The sequence below is a fragment of the Solea solea genome, chromosome 13 (genome assembly GCF_958295425.1).
Source record: "Solea solea chromosome 13, fSolSol10.1, whole genome shotgun sequence".
In the NCBI taxonomy this organism is placed as follows: Eukaryota; Metazoa; Chordata; class Actinopteri; order Pleuronectiformes; family Soleidae; genus Solea; species Solea solea.
Genome location: NC_081146.1, coordinates 15,283,794 through 15,298,939, shown reverse-complemented (window position 1 = coordinate 15,298,939; position 15,146 = coordinate 15,283,794). Strand labels below are relative to the sequence as shown.

Genomic DNA, 15,146 nt, shown 5'->3' with positions numbered 1-15,146 from the left:
ACACAAACCAAAATTAATAGGTTTTAATGATTTCTTTCTTTTGTATGGAACAAAGAAATCAGAAAATGTTCCCATTTAAGAAGCTGAAAAATCAGCAGACAGCAGCAAAGACATAGCTGGACCGAGGAGGAGACCAATTTTACACTCTGTCAGCTTGAAGAAACAATTAGCTGCCTAATACTAAGTACCTGCTAGTGTTTGTATACTGGGACAAGAGCAGTAGAGTCCAACTGAACGCCGCAGTCTACAACCACAGATCGATTTAACTGTGCATACAAATATACTGACATAACAAGGACCGTTTTTTATTACAAGCAACAAGATCAAGTACGCCCATTAACATGCATGTTTGATTTTTAATAATTATGACACGGTTGTTTACTATGGCATTTATGTTATTGATTGAATATTATCTGAATATACATAAACCTAAAGCTAAAATGTAAACAATGTTGATTATACTGTGAATTCATTGATCCTTGATGATTCCTCAACACAATCATCTATATGACATCTGAAGTGATCACCTGACATTAAGAATTGTTTTTTTTTTTGTTTTTTTTTTAACATGAATAATACCATTAGAACAATGATGACACAGGGACAATGTTCCCTTCATGGAGTGATTGTGTAAACTGCTCCCCTTTGTAATTAGATCTTATCTCAATCTATAAGTGTCTTTTGTTGACGTTTAAATGAGAAGAAAAGTCTACAATTTTAACTCAAGTATAGAAAAGAATGAAAGAAAGCACAGAGGATAACCTCTCACTGACCATCTGTGTTTGACACACAACAAAATTAACAACCAATTTAAGTTATATGTATGACTTTCTTTGTCTTATATATTTCCTTGATCATGTCTGCTGTCACCAATGAGTAGGAAAGAAGTTTTGCTATACAGTACTTGATAAGAAAAGTTAGATAATACAGTTCTATTCTAGCTTATTGAAAAAGAAAATTCTCTTCAGGTTTCATGCAGGGGCCTCGTCATATCTCTGATGTGAAGTCAGTGTAGAATACTAGCTACAACAAACAAGGCCAAACATCATGCACAGCCAAGAGAAAGAGCAGGAGACAGGGACGACTTGGCCACAGATCTATCTAGTCTCCTCTGCTGGAGGTAAGTTTGTGTGTACGTGTGTTCATATTTCATGGAAGAAGAGTGAACAGTCCAACATGATCTGCTTTGTCCTCCATCTCAAATATACATATATTTTTTGTATAATATTAGTTCTACGGTCCACCTTCCATTCTTTCGTCCTTTCGGTTCACATGTTTTCCCTCACCATTCCCTCATTTGCAGTGTTACTTTTGCTCCCTGCACTCTTAAATATGTACCTCATGAGTGTCAGTCCACTTTTTCTGCTGCCATCTAAAAATCCCGTCCAGATTTCAGTGAAGCGCTGGGTTCCAAAAGACAGTATTTACCACGACAAACACAAATACCCGTCCAGTGCAAACACATCACACAGGTAGGAAGGCATGCCTGATGCAATGACCACGGGCTTTAAATAACAGTGTCAGTGTTTCTACATTCATTCATTATTAGTGGTGAGCCCCCACTAGAGTAAGCGATGCTGCAAAAATTGTACATGATCATAATATGCCAACAAAAAGGAACAAATGAATGTACAAGAGACAAAAGACAATCATCTACAATGATAGAATAGTTCAAGATTTTCAGAAATGTGATTATTATTATGTTTTCTTGTTTAGAGGTAGACATGAAGACAGCGTTCACATCATATGTCAGAGACCATTGCCTAGAAAAGTGCTGGCCAGGAAACCAGCAGAGACTCAAGAAATAGACTCATTTCCAGTTAGTACATCCATTTGTCAGGGTGGTGTAGTATCAAATCAAATGAGGCCATTCCGCGCTTTATTGGAAACGACAATAGCTGTCATTTCTTTTGAAAGCCGATTGCATCATCGCACCACAACTGTCCAGTTCGCTGTCTAGTTACACAGGTTCCTTCAAATGCAGCTGACAGATGTGTCCTTCCATCACCAAGCAAGAGAGGATCAAATGGGTGTATCCCTCCCAGCACAACCTATCGCAGGAGTAATTCCACATGGCAGAGAAATGTTTTTGAAATGAAATTAGATAATAGCAACCAGCGACATTAAAAGTGAGAAAAACTTCTAAAAAATGTTTTTTAGATACAAGTAGCAGGCTTTTACTCAATAACTAACAGCACACATGTGTATTATGTACTACCCTGGGTGCTGCTCTGTACAGCATGCAGCTGCAGCTCTGCAGACGAGACACAATTGATGTGCCACTCTGTGCTAGCATATTGATGGCTTCTATCCAGTAATAGTAGAGTGGTACTCAGTGAACAAAAAAATATTTTTGGAGGTAAGCATTATTTAATTTGTGTGGTTCAATATTCACCATCACTCCCAACACAACAGATAGGATTGCCTTGATGAAAATATGTTGAAGTTAAACAGCAAATATGTTGAAGTGACAAGTGCAACAATACCCTTAAAATGAGTTTCAAGTAATTATACTGTCTTATGCACCGACTCTACAGGTGTCCAACCTCAGACAATCATGGATAATGATGATTACATGCCCCCACTTGAATGCTCACATCAGCTTGACTGGAGGTCTTACAGTGTATCAAAGCAACTTAAATGACAACATGCTTAGACAATCCAAACCTTCAGCCATTTTACTCTCCCCAACAAGCCCCACCTTTCCTGTAAAATTTAATTTAAGCCCCACTGGTTCCCTCTCTGTTCCCCAAATGCAACAGTCAATTCTTTGTTGATTCTACAGCTCGCACATTATGTAGCCAGAACATCCATGGGAGCCCATAGCGAATAAATGTGCCTGTTTAGTGTTTCTCCAGCTGGGCTGATCTGAAGCGACAGAAATTCAACCAACAGCCAGAGTGTCTCTCAGGAGACAAGAGGCTTCAGATGTCGGCAGCACCGCCATCTCTGCAGCTGTTAAAATTATCTGGATGAGAATGGCACTAATCTCCTACTCTTCATTGGGACTTCACACCGATTTGTGGACATAAAAAGAAGATAGCATGCACTCCTCTCCTGACAGAGGGAGGACAGATGGGAGAGGGTGACAGAGAGGAAGGTGAAAAGGGGTAGAAATTGACGGGAATCAGACGAGGAACGACGGCAAGCGGCATCTCGCCTGTCGTTTGCAAAAAAAAAAAGCCAAATGATTTCCCCAATCACTGTATTGTTAGTGTTCCACCTGACAGGGGCTAGCACACACTGGGGAAAATACACACAAATACAAACACGCACACCTCAGCATTAAATACAAGATGCAGTCTTCAGAGTTTTCAAACACTCTCTCCTGGGAAACCACTTCAACTAAATCATTTTGCAGGTTCGTGTACAGGGTGACGAAGCAGAATTTCTACTGTAACTAGGGCATAAAGCGGACGCCTGAACTCAATTCATGGTGTTCTGTAACCTCAAAAATCTCAGGGGTGCGCTCACACACAGATGCATCATTTTTCTATAATTATGTCGGGGCGTCTTATGAATGTTTTCAAATTATTCACTATATGCCTCCTTACATTCCTAGGGCTAAACAATGTGTTTGTATAGCTGGTAATAGCAGCTCACTGTCACAGTTCATCGCTTTGTCAAGGTGCAGCATATTTCCTCACAAATAAAACTATAACTGAAAGCGAGAATAATATGACGGTAAATCTGGGCACAAGCATCAATAAATGCCAGACATCACATATTTATGAATAATGTTTCATCTCGCTAAACTCTGGAGCTATATGGTGCATTATTGCAAAATGTCATCTCGCTTTTCAATAGCTCATCAGCCTGAATGGAGGAAGTGTGTCATCGTGTATGCGTTGAATAGCTTTCTCCCAACAGATCGCAGATCTCCCTCTCTCTCTCTCTCAGGCAGGCTGACATTTAGACTCCAGTGAAGGCAGATTGAAGTGAGGAAGTCAAAGAACGGATTCTCCCCTGAAAGGGGCAGAAAGGTCCTCCTCTACTCTCTGAGGGCACAACCCGGTCAGCCCCATCTGAAATCAAAATAGCTGATGCTACTCTGTCATCCATATACTCACAGCACAGAGGGGAAGAGGACAGCTCTAAACATAGGGAGAGCAAAAGGTTTTTGTTATGTAGGTACTATAATCTCAAGAAGAATCTTGAAGCTTTATAAGGCTATATTTAAGGTTTTCATTTTTTTCCCCCTTTATTTTAATAGACGTGTTGCAAACCACAAAGATAAAATACTTTCACTTTGATGACACCGTGTGTGAATTGCTGCACTTTTTGCAGTAATTATGCATTTATTTTGCAGTAATTAAACTATAATTTGACACACACAATCCATATTCACATGTCCATTTACAGGATATCTCTCTTCAACAAAAGGTCACATAAAAGAACACAACCTAGAGATAATACCGGCAACGATAAATTACCATTGCTACAATTTGCAGGGACATATTATTCCTAAGAGGCTTTTAAATTTAAACAGACATTGCTTAATTAACTTGATTAATCCTGCTTTTAGCTTTTTAAATCTTTTAGATATGTCTTTTCAAAAAACCCACACCATGTCAGGGTGAAAACAAGATACTCGCCTCCACAGACACAAACGGGGAAAATAGTAAGGACGAAAAAGCCAGACAAATATAATTGCTATAAAAACAGATGTTTATCTGATAGACAGGTAGAGAGAGAAAAAGTGAGAAACCGATCCATGAACACAGACAAGCCTTGAGGTATGGAGACGACATAAACACCCTACTTGTGCAGTTGGAGGAGAATAATTCCTGTTAGGACTCCCGAGGATGATAAAACTAAAATGCTGGCCAACAGGCTTCAGCTCCAAATGTAACATAAAAATGCAAATACAGCAGCTATGTTTTAAGTTAGGACACCAACCCTCTCCTATAATGAGGTAGCAAAAGTTTAGACTTCAGTAAAATAGCATCTTAATTTTCATCACGTTCAAGAATTCCTCTCCTACTCAGTGTGTGTGATATAAGACTGCAGTGCAACCAAGTTTTGCTGCAGTTAACAGACTCTTGCCTTGCAGAGGCTTCCAAGGTTGTTGGGTCCCATGGCCTCTTGTGCTTTCTTTCCTCCCATCCATCTTTCAGCCTTACTGCATGCATTCTCCCTCCTTCCTTCTCCACCATCTATCTGCCACCATCTGCATGCCTGTCTCGTCACCCTTCCACGCGTCACTCCCATCTTCCATCTCACACCGTGTCCTCCCACCATCCCTCTCTCTCCACAGCCAAGAGGCATCCAGCTTCTCATAACTCTTCATTAGAGCCTTCCCAGGGACACGCGGCGGCATTGTGTAACAGAGCAAAGTCCAACTGAAACCAGAGAGAGAGAGAATTGAGCCCCAGAGACAATTAGCTCAGGCTGGAAAATAACATCATACTCCAGTCCACCATCTTTTTGTGTGTGGGTGCCGACAGCATGGCGGGAACCAGCTTTGATTAGAGCCCTGTGTAGAAAACATGCTCCCACAATGAAGTGCCTGAGGCATTTAATGACACAGAGTCAACATAAAAGAAATATGCCTGTATGCTGGTCACCAAGAACAAACACAACAGAGGCATTCCCTTATATACTAATCCACACAAAGATCATGTAAGACTAAACATTTGTTTCATAGAATTGACATAATGTACATTGATTTTCTAATGAAAAATAAATGTACAGCATAGGATAATAAAGTCAGATTTTTCAGAAATATCTTTTGCTGGAAGGCCTGGGTCATAATTTCAGAGCTCTCTGTCTGCTACGCATTTCTGCATCAGTCTAGTGTTCCATGCATGCATATACAATCACACATTCCATTCTGGTTTCCAAGCAGGAGTCTGCCCCTATTTGTGTGTTTCTGTATTTTTTGAGCATTGGGTTGTACATCTGTGGCTACCAACCAGCTTCCTCACAAAAGTACCCCTACCCATTTCCTCACATGGCTGACTTTTCTTTGGCTATAGAAGTGTATACGTGTGTCAATAAGTATGACATACTGTATATACAGCACATCTGTGACCCAAACAAAAAGCCATCTACAGACGAGACACAAGCAGACAAATAACTGTCAAATAACCTGTCAGTCTGACATGGTGTGTGTGTGAGTATATGGCACCTTTAAACAATGACCTTGTCAGGACCAGTAGTCCTCATGGGGACCAAAATCTGATCCCATTAAGCATTAAGGCAGAACCTCATTTCTGAAGAGCTGGGTGAGTTTAGGATTTGAATTGTGCTTAGGGTGAGGCATTAACTGGTTATGATTAAGGTTAGGGATAAGGCTTTGTTTAAGCTGTCTATATGAATGGGAGTCAATGCAGTGTCCTGAGAAGAATAGCTGCGCAAACCTTTGTATGTGTATATGTGTGTGTGTTAGACTTGCTGCGAGGCATCAGGTGTCTTGAGGGGTAATTCCACCGATAGAAACACAAGGTTCAGGGAAATTCCGCTTCTTTCACATCCACACAAACAATATCTGATTAGTTTATCATTGCAGACCAGCCATGACTGGGTTTTCCCTCTCAGCTATTATAACAGTTTCTTTTGTTGCTACAGATTTTATGTGAAAAAGTCTGTCATTAATATTATGTGAAGGTCATATACAGTAGTGTGGAGTACGGAGTGTGGATTTGTCGGCCGGATGTCGTCAAAAAGCGTCACAGTCACTTAGGCTGTCCCAATTCTAACGGTCTACGTCGACTCCTTCGCATGCGGTCGATGTTAGCTTGGCTGGAAAGGATAGGTCTGGTGGATCCTTTACAGCCGACCATATACCACAATTTTTTGCACACAAGCGGCCGCATGAGAAGGAGTCCACAATTCATGTGGCAATTGGGACAGCCCACAACGAGGCGTTAAGGCACATTTTGACAACCTCCAAATGACAAATACACACTTCACAGGATCTAGACCCTGAATTGAGACACGGTTAGAAGCTCTCCCTGTCTGCTGTCATTCTATTGGTCATGTGCCCTAGCATGCCTCTCTACATTTGAGCTGATCTACCACACCTGTGCAGACAACACCTGTGAAACATTGTTGGACTTTCTTGTTGTTGAGGATTGAAGTCATTGAAAAAAAAAGGTGGCTAAGCATTAACAAACACCATTAGTATACGATGCACTTGGCTATACCTAACAAAAAATAATAACTTTAATAAAACATGAGTCCAGGGAAGGGAGAGGACGTGAACACTGCCGTTAGAATAATACTAAAACAGAGTTCTACAAGCTGCTCTGATCTACCTTTACTATAACATTCTCCTTACAAAAACAGACTGTGGCAGCTTTGTGTGGCTGTCTAAAGTCACATGGTAGTGGTTATTCAAAGGATATTGCTTGGAAGACAAAACATCAAAAAATATGTGAAATATGAAGAGGTGGTATTTTGGTGCTGCTGATTGTAAGACCTTAAGGTGGAGGTGTGGACATATGATAAACTTTTCAAAAAAATAAAATGTCCTCAGCATGCATGTCACTGAATAAACAGATGTGGTTTAAATCAATGTGTGGGTAGTCCAGAAAAAGAAATCAGCAAACTTCTACATGTTACACTTAAAATGAGTCATTCCATACATTGACAGTCTGACAGCTGGGAGACGAGAAAACGGCTTTGGCAATAAAAAGTAAAACTTCTCCATCTGCATCACCAGACAAGAGTCTACTGTTGTTATTTAGTCATTTTACTAACCCTCATAAATCTGCAGTACAACCAACAGTGATGTGATTCTGCAAACTGTCACACCACACTGCTTCTTTCCTTATTTCTGTTGATTCTCAATTGCATGAAAATGCATATTAGTAATTATTGTTTGTGCAGCTTGTATTATATAGTATTTAGGGGTAGCAAGCGCTGTTGCAATGCTTTTAGGGTAAATCACTGTTCTACTCCAGTGTTTCCACAAGCTATTTATATCAGATATATTTAATAATATCTGTTGTTTGACCTCAACTACTAGTGCGGAGTCACTGTCCACAAAAGGTGATATAAACATGATCTTTTATCTCTCAATCATGATAGAATTCTAAAATGAAATGTATTTTTAAAAGGGGAATACAGTTGACAAACCCCTTCATTTGATGTTCAATAAGAAACACACAAGCTTCAGATTCTTACAAACATGGACAAACACCCACACACAATGCAATCAGTGATGCCAAGACAGACAGCTCACTCCAGCTGACAATCCCCCAACACACACACCCACACACACGCGTCTGAAGACATCTTTCCACCACTGTCACACTGTCAAACCATCAAGAAGAGACAGAGGAAGATGACGGGCAGGATGAGAGAAAATGAAGAGTGTTACACAGAGTGAGGGAAATGCAAAGACTTCTTCCCGAGATAAAAAAAAAAGACAGACGCAAAAGCAGTCTGTGATCTTCTCACAGGGCAGTTAAGTCATGCCTGCTGTTTGATGTTTTGATGCTTAACATGGATGTACTGAAACAACAGCTGGCCTTACAGTCCCTTTACACAAGCTAAGGTGTGAAGGAGCCCTGCTGATAAAGGACGAGTCACCAAGGCAACTAAATTATTTGCAGTGTCACTTTACATTCAAAGTTTTGTTCAAACCTACTGTTTACGAGCTGTCACAGAAATCGCTGCCTTGTTTAATCATTCAATGTCGGCTTTTCGCTATTAAAAGTTGTGGGTGCTGAATATGTGGCCAATTCCAACTCACTTTCATAAAACATCTGTCATGTTGTTTTGTTTATTTAATCTTCTCAAACATGAAATAATTGTCTATTATTATATTAAACAATGTTGAAACAATTACTTAAAACATGTTGTGTTTTAAGTAAGTGATTTTCAGCTTCTTAAATGTGAATATTTCATGGTTTCTTCTCTCCAAATAACAAAGAAATCATTAAAACTGAATACATTTGGTTTGTGGACAAAACAAGACATTTGAGAACATCATTATTTTAAGGTTTGAAAAACAAATCTTCAACCAATCAGAGTTTGCCACAAACTCCATGAGCCAATCGTGGTTTTTGCCGTTTCCTCAATTAAACTGTGCCTTTTTTGCTACAAGGGTCTTTTGATATAATTCATGTCCACACCTCCACCATCCAATATGCTCATCACATATACTGCTCCATATCACATCCAGACTCTTCACCACGGGACTAATATTCTTTGATTCTTCACCAGCAGGAATAAAAATGTTACTACCACAGGCACTCCAGTGTGGATATAACTGTTAAAGTGATAGTCAGGTTTTTTAAGGTGAGGTATGAGGTACTTGCACATCAATCACAAGTGTGCCGTCAAGTGCCCTACCTTAACCGAGAACCAGTCTTAGACATGGACGCTCATTCTTAATGCCAACATGGCTGTCAACAGGGACACAATGAACTGATTTTGGCCATAAACTAAAGGCTGGCCTCGTAAAAATGTACACCTTCCCTTTCCTACCATATCTTAAGAATATGTTTGCTGCTTTCTCATGACAATAGACAGCCTTTTCTGACTGAAAAGGGTTTCCAGGCACACAAAGTATTGTATGGCTTTGTAAACATCAATCAGCTGCTGCCTCCATCAGTAAATGTGTTATTTTGGAGTTTTGAAATCAGCAACAGCAGACCAGCTGCTCCTGTGTACCCATGAGCTAAAAATGTTGATTTTCTCAGGACTCCAACAAACCTAAACTATTCCTTCAAGTTAAAATCCCATGACCTTGTCTTCTATTAAAAAGTCAACGTAATGTGCATAAAAACATATTTTGACTGGCACAACTGTTACCAGTGAAAGGTGGAGGGAAGCAGATGGATGCTTAACAAATATTGCAAATAAAAAATGAAAACTGTACTGCTAAGACGGAGCTACTAGCTCCACTCCAGACTATACAACCTATCGACCAGGGAAAATTCCAGTTAATTTATTGTATTGTTGAGTAAAGTGTTTTCTGTTGTATGGTTCAGGTGGTAACGACCTTTCTGTCAGTGCTATTTTGCTTCTCGGTCTTTACACAGGAGCCTTGTCTGCCTTTAAACAAAATGAGCACAACCGACTTATATGAAAGTCAGTGATGATGTGCATGCGGCGTAAATGCAGCCTGAGTGCAGATCAAACCAGAAAAGAAAAGGTAATTACTTGCCACAGTTCAGGGCTCAGGGAGCAAGACTGATATTTTTATCAGAAAACTATTTGCAGTTGATTAATACATCATGTCTAAAATGTAAAATTAATTTCTCTTTTATGCGATATGAAATGGTACATATGAATCATATTTTCAAGTAAAAAACGTTCTACAATTATTTCTTACAGAGGGAAATCAGAAAGTAGGATCATTAATGCTACGGACCAAAACATGGCATGCTACATTGTTTTATAATCATTGTTTATTATTGAGAACAATGTGAAGCTAAAACCACAAAACCCTTAGCATTTCGCAACTTGGCTGCAGATTCATTTTCTGTCGATGAGATAATTGCAGCTCTAATTCACAAAAACCTCAAGAAGCACAAGAAGATGAACTGTAATACAGTATGAGTATATAATGTGTGTAAATAGCACATGGCCACCAGCTAATCTTTTTCATTTAAATATAATTCAACAGTCACATCTTTGAGAAATAAAAGTTGTCCATAAGTAATGCACACAAGCCAATTCAAGCTGTCATTTGTGAGCCACAAACCTAAATCAGTGTGGGAGACCTGCTCAATGTGTAAGACACATACAATTGATCTCCTTGCACATCTTTAAACAGACAACATTTGACAAAATAAGCTTTGTTAATGGTGTCATAGATCATGTAATTTTGCAGCATTAACACAGTGGACTACAGTCAGTCGTCCACAGTGATCCTGAGGTGAGGTTGATGCCCCAGCAGTGCCTCTGCAGCCAGCAAGGGCAGTCTTAATGGACAGCAAGATACATGATAAATGTGGCCATATGGTGGAGCCGGATGGCCAAGCCAGGGGTGCTAGCTAGCTAAACACACGCTGCACCACACACACAAAAAAAACACAGCCTCATACTTGTTTTCAAGCTTTTGCTTGAAAAGAGGTGTCATCAAACTCTGCACAGCTACAGACAGCAGCGGGTAGGGGTTAATGACCTCCAGGTCTTTAGGAGAGATGGAGTGTTATGGCACACTGTGTGAAATCATCACAGCACTTCCTGTCAAGAAGTTTCACAGAAGTTGAACTGAGGACACAAAGCAACTGTGTGAAGTATTGTTTGTGCCTCAGTGCATAAATGCAGGACGTTTTGTTTTTTTCAAATTTCTCTCACTCTATGATGATTTGCATTGCATGTGTGTTTTTGTGTATGTGTACACATATCCCTCTAAAACTGTATACAACAGATTAGAAAGCTCACTTCATTTCATGTCTATACCTAACTTAGCACAGTGGCAAAATGCAGAATAACTGTCAAGACTAAAGGGCCAGTGTAATAGTTTCAAAAACAAAATCACAGGTGCTGGACATCTCTTTCTACAGGGAGTTTGCATTTTCTCACTGCATGTGTGTGGCTTTTCTCCGGATTCTCTGGTTTCCTCCCACAGCCCAAAAACATGCAATATGGGGATTAGGCAAATTGGACACTCTAAATTGACCATAGGCGTGTGAGTGAATGGTTGTTTATCTGTGTGTGGCCCTGTGATGGACAGGCAAACTGTCCCGCCTTTCGCCCTATGTCAAGCTAAAATTGGTGCCAGCACCCCCCCGCGACCCTCATGTGGAGGATAAAGCGGTATAAGTGAGTGAGTGAACATTTCTGTCCCCAAGTCGACCACTCTCAATTGACCTATGAATAAGCCCCATTCTCAAAGATTAAAACTGTTTTATTAAGTTATAAAGTAAGTGGAAAAATGTGTAAGGATGTGCATTTGTACTTATGCTGGTTAATGTTAGTTGTAATGTTAGAAGTGTTGTAATGATAGGTCACAGTAGGAAAATCACATGCTGTTTACTGTCAATGTGTCCTGACTGACATGAACCAATGCCGCCATCATCAACTGGTCTTTGCCTGCTAAATCATGTGCAGATTTTCTTAATCGTTTAAATACCTCATTAGCACGTGAAGAAGCTCCACTAACATCCATGAACACCATTTTCTTCAATAAGAACACCCACACAAGACCACGTTAGCTTCATGTTAACAACACAAGCTACAGCCCACACCACAACATAAACCACAGCAAGAAGGGAATTACAGCATAAAGTAACATTTCACTGTTTTTAGTGCCATTTCTGTAACACCTAATGGTATTTTGAATTAGTTAAACCAGGCATTTCTAAGAAATACATTTAATGACTTAATTGTATGCATGTTATTTCAAAGAAAAAAGACGAGCCTACACTGAGTCCAAAGAGTTCACCTAAATATTTCATGTCTTTCTGTGACTAAACGTCACTGAACCAGCAGTCAAAGCCAAACAACTTTTTCTTTCAAACGCAATGAACTTAAACCGTGTCTTACCTTTGATTAATTGTCACCATAACTCACGTATTACATCAACACTCTGCTGTTTGCACTTGAAGCTAATAACTCGTCTGTTGTGTGGCCTGAGGCCTCGTGACTGAGCTGAGGGGGCGGGGTTTATGCATTGGTCAGGTAGATAGATAGATAGATAGATAGATAGATAGATAGATAGACAGATAGATAGATAGATAGATAGATAGATAGATAGATAGATAGATAGATAGATAGATAGATAGATAGATAGATAGATAGATAGATAGATAGATAGATCCTACACTCAGGTCCTTTTTCAGACTATTGTCTTAGTGATGAGTAAACATAGTCATTTAGGGGATAATTAATTTCCAAGGGGTTTTAGTATCTGAAGAAATCATGCCAGTATGGCTGTTCACCAGTGGGTGATTCAGGAGCACAATGACCAATTGACCATAAAAAATTAAATCTACAAACTGGCACATTATAATAATAATAATAATAATTATAATAATAATAATAATAATGAGAAGAAGAAGAATGATAACAATAATGTGTATTTGTGTTATGTGCTTCATAGTATTTACTTGTGATTTTGATGAAGATAAAATCATATTTCAAGAACAACAAGAGCCAGGTAAGTGCAAGGGTTCGTACTGTTTTCGTCTTGCCACTGCAGACATAGACTCTGAGACTTAAATACACAAGCCATTGTTCCTCTTTCACAGCAAACTCTATTTCTCTCTAATTGGCTGAGCAAAAACAAAGAAAGGGCCTTGGGTGCCCTGCTGCAGCTCTGCTCTTTCAGTCCACAGGGATGCCCTCTGCTGTACCACGACACAGTCTTAGATATGAGTAACCTCTGTGCTGTATAAAGAAGGCCAGTTCCTGATTATATGGCACAGTTTCAGGGTCTATAATGAATCAGTGGGGCACTTCACATCAGAAGCACAACATGAAAACACATCGTGGGTTGCCAAGGATCCTTGTGAACTGAACAACAGTGCTCTAAGGCTGCAAGCATCTCACACAATGTTTAGTTGAGCCATTTTCTCATCCAGTGTGTTTGTCGAAATCTAGGCTACAATACCATCCCGCCCCTATCACCAGCAGTAGTTTATAACACCATTCCTCCCACTGCAGCTCGGCACACAATTGATGGGCGATAAGCCTTAACCATGTGCAGTGAATGACTGTCCAACTTCCCCAATGTTTTTGAAACAAAGACACAGAAATACTGGGGTCATATCGACTGTTGGTATAATTTGTGTTGGTGAAGTTTAGTTCAACTGTGTGAAACAACTCTGTGACAGCAGTATGATATATGACTGTACCACTGGCATCATTGATCTTAACTTTAACCGCAGTAGTGCAGTGGAAGATGATGGGCTGTTATATTGCAGAGAAAGGGATCACAGAGGGTACACTGTGATTCCACCATCCATACATGTCTCTCTGGTGATTAATTATAGGTGAATACGTTCTCCTTTGCCAAGAGACAAAGGCGAGTATATTCTGCATGTCTGTACTAATTTTACAATGTTCTAACTCAAGGTTTTACAAGGCTATAAAAGGGATGTGTGGAAGTGTCCAACCTTCAGCCACGCAACTTCACTTGGATGTAACTGGAGTGCCTTTAAATGTCTTATTGTCATCTGGAACACCTAATGAACAAGCAGTGTCCAAGTAAAATAATGAAGAAACAGCATCACCTTCTGGTGGGAAATGATCATAGCATGTATCTGCCGTTTCCTCAGGTCTGTGAGCTCCAATTTATTGACAGCAGATGTTTGTATCAGAAACAGACATGAAATGGTCATTCAAACAACCCACAGCTGCAATCATTCACCATAGTGTACTCACACAATACAGCAGCATCAATCTGCAGCTACTGCAGCGCTCTTAGTTTCAAGGGTTCAAAGTCCCAATGTTGTCAAACCTGATCAAGGACAGAGTGAATGTTCATTATTTCCAAAGAACATATAACACCTAATTGCACAGGATGTAACATACATAATTCATGTGGCTCTTTAGGACAAATGCAGCAGGCCATTTTCCAAGCGGAAAGGGAATTGGGCTTGTAACCGGAGGTTTGCCAGTTCAAATCCTGAGACAGGTAAAGGACTGTGGTGTCCCTGAGCAAGGTACCCAGCCATCATTCCTCCTTGGGTGCAAATAAGTGCTGCCCACTGCTCCTGGTTTGCATGTGTTCACTACTGGTGTGTAAGAAGGATGCTGGGTTACATTCAGAGGTCAAGTTCACTATCTGTAATTGGTGTGTGAATAAAACAACTTAAAAATCTAATTATTTAAGATTCAATCAATACAGTCACTTTCCTGGATTCCTGGATTACTGGATATATATATATATGTATACAGTGTATGTTATTAAATCCTTTTTCTAAATTCCCTTAATTATTTGAAAGGATTTCTCACTGTAGCTTCTAACAGTTTCCTTAACTTAACTTAAGTTGCCTTTGAGTTCCACTACTATAATTTTCCGCCATATGTAACCCTAATTAGATTTTTCAAGTGACTGTAACGTGTCATAGAGCTCACACTTGCAAACACATCCCGTGTGCTCCAAACAAGCACTTAATTTGGGCACTGAACTAGCACGTGCATAATAATGACCTTATTTGCATAAATGATGTCAGTCCATTTAGTGTGTTAATATTTGGCACATTTCTGGGTTTAATCATTCAACAGTAACAGTGTTG

At 39.7% G+C, this 15,146-nt stretch overlaps 1 protein-coding gene across 2 annotated transcripts in view; it reads right to left on the bottom strand.

The window, feature by feature from the left end:
* LOC131470984 (RNA-binding motif, single-stranded-interacting protein 3-like) overlaps positions 1–12,526 on the bottom strand; it is a 148,382-nt gene extending 135,856 nt beyond the window's left edge. The window contains exon 1 of one of the 2 annotated variants that reach the window (XM_058647111.1): positions 12,451–12,526. In XM_058647111.1, the coding sequence (XP_058503094.1) occupies positions 12,451–12,470 (20 nt within the window). In that variant the 5' untranslated portion in view covers positions 12,471–12,526. The remainder of the gene's footprint in view (positions 1–12,450) is intronic. The other variant, XM_058647110.1, reaches the window with a different exon arrangement.
* Positions 12,527–15,146: the final 2,620 nt, after the last annotated feature.